The following is a 7368-nucleotide window of genomic DNA, read 5'->3' as shown; positions in this document are numbered from 1 at the left end:
CATGTTTAAAAATGTTTAACATTATATTTACAAAAGACAATACACATGCAGGGCACAGTAAATAACTCAATGATAAGGTCACCAGGGATGCACCACCATCATTGTTTTCCGCAGTCCGTCGGTTTAGATTACTTACCAAGTATCAACCAATTCAATATTTTTTAGAAGACCAAAAATCACAGACATCACATTGTTTGTATCAGAGGAAATGCTCTTAAAAAGGTATACAATACCATAGTACAACCTTGTTTTGAACTGATATCAGATGCATATTTCAGATACAAGTCTCGTTATTGGTACATCCCTGTCACAGTATTCCTTTATGGCAAAGAGAAAGATTTACCAACATACAAATGCCTGTAACAAATGATAATCTAGATAATGGGACACATTTAGATAAACATTTTAATAGTATATCAAATAACAATTACGGATTTCTCAAGATGAGACAATAGAAATTCGGTTTGTTCCCTATCTGAATACAGTTAGATGTAAAATAAGTTTAAATAATGTGCGCTAACGAGCAATGACAGTTCTCATCTAGGTTTGAATTCTCTTTGATTATTAGGAATTCTGACGTGGGAATAACAGCACATTATGAAGCACTTGACATTTCACCAAAATAAATTGTATGATGACCAGTACAACCATATCAAGATGAAATAAATAGCATTGCATACAAAATAAATGCCCACTAAAGCAAACCAGTTAAAGTAAGATTCGGATTTATGCAACGAGATTTTGGAGTTTCAATAGTGAGACTAAACAAAAAATAAGTGAAGCACTCTCTCTGTACCCCTCTTGTTGTTAATGAGAAACAAGGTACCAAGACTGAAATGTTGGTTAAGTGCCAATCAAATAAATAGAAATAGCGTTCACTTGCCAATGTGAACTTATAAAGGAGTTACCTGTAGGGCCTAACTATATAGCTGGGGCTCGTATTCTCCCATTGGTTAAACAGCTCCGTTAACACTGCAGTGCATGATCAGAGCGCCTGGTTATGTACTGCAGTGTTAACGGCGCTGTGACAGGGGGGGGCTTGGAACACGGGGGGACCCTAGGCGGACTAGCACTAGGTGGTCTTCACCAGGTCATAGACGTGGACGTGGAAGTCGTCGTCGTACTTGATGTAGTAGACGGTGGGCTTGGCCGGGACCTGGTAGATCACCAGGCCTGTTCTCTTCAGACCATTGTCTGTGATATACTCCACCTGCTTACCCACCAGGCTCTCCGTCTCTTCGCCGGGCTTCCTGTCCGCGGGAAGTAGGTGCTTGTTCTCTGCAGGAGGGGGGGGGGGGGGGGGGGCAGGGTGAACAAGAGGGTAGAGAATATTAAGAGCTATTACAGGGAAATGCAGAGTTGTATAACAAATTGGTTCTTGTTTGGAGGCTTGTTAGGCTTGAAGGATATGAGAAAAAAAATCCTCAACAATGAATGCTTTGGAGTTGAATGAAAGGGCAGTTATTTTTCAGATTGCCAAAGGTGAACCTAATCATAGTTGTTTTGGAGCACGAGGAAAATAAAACCCATATCCTTCAATAGATGGGAAATAAAGAGCAGTCCCCTGAAGACCAATTTGCTAGTTTATCCCAATTCTATACCTTGAAGACAACCCTGACATTACCATACCATACTAGTCACAAGATCAAATCGGAAAAAAAAAAAGAGAGCACAACTAGCTGAATCTTAAAACTATTTTCCTGGGCAGGGGGGTCTTCTTGACACACTACATGCCTCTAATGCATGCAGGGAACATACCGGACTCTGGGAGGATGCGCAGGTCTCCATCTTTGTAGTCATCCCACAGCTGGTACATGTAGAGCACGGGGTCCTTCTCGTAGGTGATGTAGTACCAGTGGGTCATGATGGGGGCCCGGGACAGCACCATGCCCCTCCACTCGTTCTTCTCCCCATCCTCCTTCTCAAAGAGGTGCTCCACGGCCCGTCCCACCAGCTCCTCCGCTCCCGGGGGCACCTTGATCTTGTTGTTTACTGTGGCGAGGCGAGGAGGTTCACTGAGTGACCCCATCATAGGTAGTTCACGAGCAGCTGTCCTCATATATACGGTGTGTTCCCAAGATGTTTATCTGCCGATTGTACTTTTTAAAAAACAGTCATTAGTAATGCTGCTATTAAGGAGAGGTAAATCTGCTAGATAAATGTGTTGTTACTAGGCCTTACTGCGAGCGATGAAAGACATTGTAATAAATTCAAATATTGATAAGATGTTTATGAGATTAATTCGGTTACAAGTGTATTCTAATTTTTCTGAGAGTATTTTCATTTTTCTCAAATTCAACGGCTAGGACCCAGATTTTACTCTTTATCAAGGACTTTTGTGACCTGCCTTTCTTGGACCAAAAATCTCACATCCAATCTCCCATCCCGTACTCCCACTACATCCCCTGCCCGCTAACGCTCGCACGACCAGACTCACCGACTTTCTCCGACAGCACCTGCAGATTGGACACCCGCTCGTCCTTGAAGAGCTCGATGCCGTAGACGCAGTCGAAGCCGTCGTACTTCACCATGTACAGCGTGTTCCTCACGGTGAGCCGCTCCAGCACTGTGCCCTTCCACGTCGTCAGGTTGCCTTTCTCCCGCCACGTGTGCTGGATCCTCAGGCCCAGCAGGTTATCGGGGTCCGGGGTGAGTGTTGACGCACAGCTCTCGCTCAGTTCCCCGCTGCTGCGCTTCCTGGGAGGACACAGCCACAGCAGACAATACATTCTAGAGAATACAGCGGAACCACCGTTATGGTGCCTTTCATATGCTTGCATTCATTCCCCCGGCAACCGGATCCACACTTTCTTTTTCTTTCTTCAAGCAGGGAAACTAGGATTTCTTGAGTAGGTCTACGACTCAAATATGGAGGAATTGCAGAAGGCAATTCAATCAACATTTCTTGATTTTGACCAACTCCTGAACAGGTAAAATGGATTCCAGTATTTCACCAATAACCCAAAAAGCAGATTGGACCCACTGTTAACAAATCATGCCACATATTGACATACAACACAACACCTCAACATATTAAAGACACAATGAGGATAATAATGATCAAGATTTCTTACAGTAGTCTAAAATACTGTCAGCACATGCCATTACTCCGGTATTTATTGTCCATCAGTGGCTATCTCACTCAAATAAGGACCAATCAGGTAGTGGTGTCTTATTGTTAACATGCATTGAGGAGACTGGAGAGGGACCCATTTCAAAATGATGAAGACCTCGTGCTTAAGCCTACCTTCCCCGTTTCTTTGACATGTTTCCATAAATTCAGTCCTGTGAGACACAGAACACAGTCAAATGGGTGTTATGATGTGGGACGTTATTCATATGTTAGTGACTATGAGTTATTCGAGTTTGATAACGAACAATGGAGATAGAGAATTAGTCTGACATGGCTTTGGACACACTGCCAATGAGTGGCCACAAGTTCATTCAACAAAGGCAATGCAAATTAGCCAACACAGCTGGCCTACCGGATGTAAACAACACAATCGATACAATTGGAGACACAAATCTACGGCGATTTAAGCCAAAACCAATTAAGTTTCTGGTAACGCGACCATATTAATAGAAAAAACGTTATAGCCATGTCTGCCATAGTACAAACACGCTATGATTATTGGCTGAACAACGTGTAACGTTGTGGGAAATAGCATACATATCTAGTCAACCAAGGCATCCAGCGGTTCTTTAGGTTACATTTGTACCGATGAAAGGAAGCCAATCCTTTCCTCTACAAAAGTGTAAGCATTTAGCGATGGCTGGTATAAAACCACATCGGTTCACACAGCTAAACAAAAGGAAATGCATCGACATGCAGGCGATGCGCTTCTCTAAAATGACATAACATTACAGGCTTTCACTAGCGATACTACAACAAGTATATGCGGTTAACACGAGTTGAAATGGTTAAAAGGAAATCATTAGTGACGTCTTGTCCCTACCTGGTCGACAATTTTACATCTGTTTGCCTGGAAAGTGCAGATTCCAACTAATGTAGCCTAATAGTGTACAAGGAAACGATCTCGTCTGTTGAACTACAACTACCAAGCCAGCGAACGGCGAGTCTCGAAGCAGGCTGGGATCTGTTGTTAATGGACTCGATTCCCATCCTGATATATTTAGCAAGTATTAAGGAGATTAAAACGTAAAACATTCAACGACGAGTTTACAATTTTTGCGTTTAAAACATTGACAATAAAATAACTAAAGCTGCGGTATAAGCGAAATGGATGACGGTATGCTTCAGCCATAGAACTACAATTCCCGAACACCCTCGGAGCGTTTTGGCCCTGACATTTTCCCCAAAGCAATTTGAGTGAGCTAAATGAGAATATGTTATATATTATTGAGCTGCAAGTCAAGTCAGATGTGGAGGCCTGTTTGGACTGCCGGCATACAACCTGGTTCTCCACTTGTATTCCCATCACATGTTTACTTAACTGCTTGTATGTTGAATGACGAACCCGTTTCTCTTATCATGAAGAAAACGTGTATACATACATTTGTATTGTATTATATTCATATACAGTGTGAAAGCGAAACAAAAAAGTTTACTTTTGTTTTAGCAAACCACTTCCCGGATATTTGAAAGGTTGTCAGACTAGTTGGCCTATTTTAAATCTTGCAAAATTAATGAATATAATGCATACGAATTTAATAGTATTAAACTTTTATTTCTTATCATTTATAGACGAAGTAACTGATAAACAAAAGTACATACTACTGAATGGTGTATGAGGTAAACCTTTTTTATATAAAGGAAAGGTAGGCTACCTACCAGTGTGTCCTGAAATGCTCATTATAACCACAAGATGTCGTACTTAACACAACATCGACAGTCAAGAGCTCCAATACCAGACGGATTATTACTAAAGGATTTGACGTAAAAAAAGTAAACTTTGGATTCACTTTTAATATTAAGGAAACTCTTATGTTGTAAATATCAATCATTGTTTTCCCATGTGAAATAAGGCATGTTCTACAAATCTGTGCTATTTGTATGTTTCAATGCAGCCTTTTATCTAGTCCCTTCTAAATTAGGATTTTTACTTAAATCATCAATACATTTACATGTCTTACTATGTGTGTCTAAGCTATCAAATGTACAGTCTGAAAGCTGTTCTATATCCCAGGTTGCTTTTTTCCTTGTCAAAGCAACAGAAGAGGAAATGTAAAGAGCTAGAACAACTTGTTAATTCAGCCCTAAATATAGGTTAAGATAAGGGGGCTTTGCAGGTTTTTTTTGCTTCTTAGGCCTAAGATGCACACACACTGACACACAAATACATATACCTTCACACACCCACCCCCACACACCCACACACCCACACACCCACACACCACACACACACACACACACACACACACACACACACACACACACACACACACACACACACACAAGCACACACACAAGCACACACACACACACACACACACACACATCTGCGATAGCTCACACTGCAATGTTCATTTAAATTGACTGATAACATTTTGCTTGTGTTCTGCATTCCAGCCTTGCAGAATCTCCTTGACGGTGAAGGCTGAAGTAGAGCAACACCTTGCTGGCTGCTGTTCTCTCCTCTGGGACCCGGCTGCAGTCTGCAGACCATCACACAGCCAGCAAGGTTGGTGTACTAATGTCCTCATGTAGGGGCTGTGTATGGCCAGAGGCAGGTACTTCAGTAGTAGCTGTGATTACATGGTCCATATACAGGTCATGTGGGCCAGCCTACAACAACAAGCTCTCTCTGTCCTTCATCTATACCTAAACAATGTCAGGTGTGTGCATGTGTGTGGGTGTGTGCGTGTGTGTGTGTGTGTGTGTGTGTGTGTGTGTGTGTGTGTGTGAGAGAGAGTGTGGTGGATGTGTGTGTGTGTGTGTGTGTGTGTGTGAGAGAGAGTGTGGTGGATGTGTGTGTGTGTGTGTGTGTTTGTGTGTGTGTGTGTGAGAGAGAGAGTGTTGTGTGTGTGTGTATGTGTGTGTGTGTGTGTGTGTGTGTGTGTGTGTGTGTGTGTGTGTGTGTGTGTGTGTGTGTGTGTGTGTGTGTGTGTATGTGTGTGTGTGACCCAGGGATGTCAGCTTGAGCATTTTTACAATGTGCGATTGACACTACTTTTCAGACTCCTGCCCTGCACTTAAGAAAAGGGCACCAACCACTGGAGTTGGTTCCCGGGCGCCTCACTTTGCCACAGCCCGCTCCTCCTAGCAGCTTATGGGGTCATTTGCAGAGGCTGAAGGATTAATTAAGTACAAGTATATCTTCTTCGTCCTCCTCCTGAACTTCCACCGTACATGCTTTGCTACAATGCATCCTGCTATAAGTCATGCAGTGTCTGTGTTTATACATTTTACACCCGTGCACACAAAAGCACACCTGAACGCGCACACACACAAACACACACAAACACACACTTTCTCTCTCCTGCAATGCTGGAGGTTTCTCCAGCAGTGCCATCTGAGAAGGGGAGCCCACAGTGGATCGCCCCACTGGGACCCACGCGACTGCTGGCTCCCAAAATAGTGGACTCCTTCTTTCTCTCTCGCGTCTCCAGGTATCTCTCACTCCTCCTCTCACAGTAGACATGGTGGAAATCAGAACACGCAGACACACACACTCTTGCACGCGATAACACCCACGTCCACTTGAATCTGCGGCCCATGGCGAAGAGCTGTTGTCGTAAAGTATTTCAGGCAGATTGCATAGAACCTAATCAAAGTCAATCCAAGGGCAGTGTGTGTGTGTGTGTATGTGCGGGGAGGGGGGATGGGGTATATAATCAAACAACAATCAAACATATTTGATTGTTCATTCATGGTAAATGCAGATTCCTGCTTGTGTATATGCATGTGTGTCTGTGTGTGTGTGTTTGGGAGAGGGGAGTTTGTGTGTCTGAACATATACAGATGAAATTTAATTTTAAAAAGTTTGATGTATATACTAAGATGAATCCAGCAAGCGATATTTTATAAAATATTTCCCCTTTGTTTGTTCTACATTTTCTACCAGCATTGAACAAAACACAAGCACATCAGAGAAACATTGTGTGGCCATTCAATGGCCACCCATTCCGTCATAACCTTGGTCCCTGCCATCCCATTGGACGCCGTCACACTGCTGTCTGGGAAATAGCTGCCAGCATGTTCTGCTTAAACCCTTCCACAGGGAACCGTCGCATCCCCTGTGAGCCTCTCGTCCCTTTGCTTCTGGCACGCCACCAAGCCCGTTTAGGCTGGAACATCCATAGCCTAATAGTGCAGCTGCACTGGATCTCCTCAAAGTCTTTGACAAATGTGTGCGCTGCCCATCTGCTTAGACACAATAGTGTGGCGCTCGATGGGGGGGAGCCAAC

General features: G+C 43.3%; 1 protein-coding gene across 2 annotated transcripts; it reads right to left on the bottom strand.

Moving 5' to 3' along the window:
- On the bottom strand, nt 1-4526 carry LOC307085638 (spindlin-W-like). 2 transcript variants are annotated; one of them, XM_079750504.1, is made up of 5 exons: nt 4456-4526; nt 3248-3285; nt 2438-2697; nt 1759-1992; nt 1-1278 (listed from the first exon to the last, which is right to left on the bottom strand). In XM_079750504.1, the coding sequence occupies exons 2-5, from the start codon at nt 3265-3267 to the stop codon at nt 1073-1075; spliced, it is 720 nt and encodes a 239-aa protein (XP_079606630.1). In that variant the 5' UTR covers nt 3268-3285; nt 4456-4526; the 3' UTR covers nt 1-1072. The 2 variants fall into 2 exon arrangements, with proteins under 2 accessions (XP_079606630.1, XP_079606629.1); XM_079750503.1 differs by lacking the exon at nt 4456-4526 and adding an exon at nt 3957-4448.
- Between the last annotated feature and the right edge of the window lie 2842 nt (nt 4527-7368).

This window comes from Pollachius pollachius, assembly GCF_949987615.1.
Source record: "Pollachius pollachius genome assembly, chromosome: 14".
NCBI classification, from domain to species: Eukaryota; Metazoa; Chordata; class Actinopteri; order Gadiformes; family Gadidae; genus Pollachius; species Pollachius pollachius.
The sequence above is the reverse complement of the archived record's forward strand: the minus strand, read 5'-3'. Positions and strand labels throughout refer to the sequence as shown.

Coding starts and splice junctions, on each gene's coding strand:
- LOC307085638 (XM_079750504.1), bottom strand. CDS start 3,267: ATGTCAAAGAAACGGGGAAG. Junction 2,698..3,247: donor ATGTCAAAGAAACGGGGAAG/GTAGGCTTAAGC, acceptor GTGTCCTCCCAG/GAAGCGCAGCAGCGGGGAAC. Junction 1,993..2,437: donor GGTGCTGTCGGAGAAAGTCG/GTGAGTCTGGTC, acceptor GCCTCGCCACAG/TAAACAACAAGATCAAGGTG.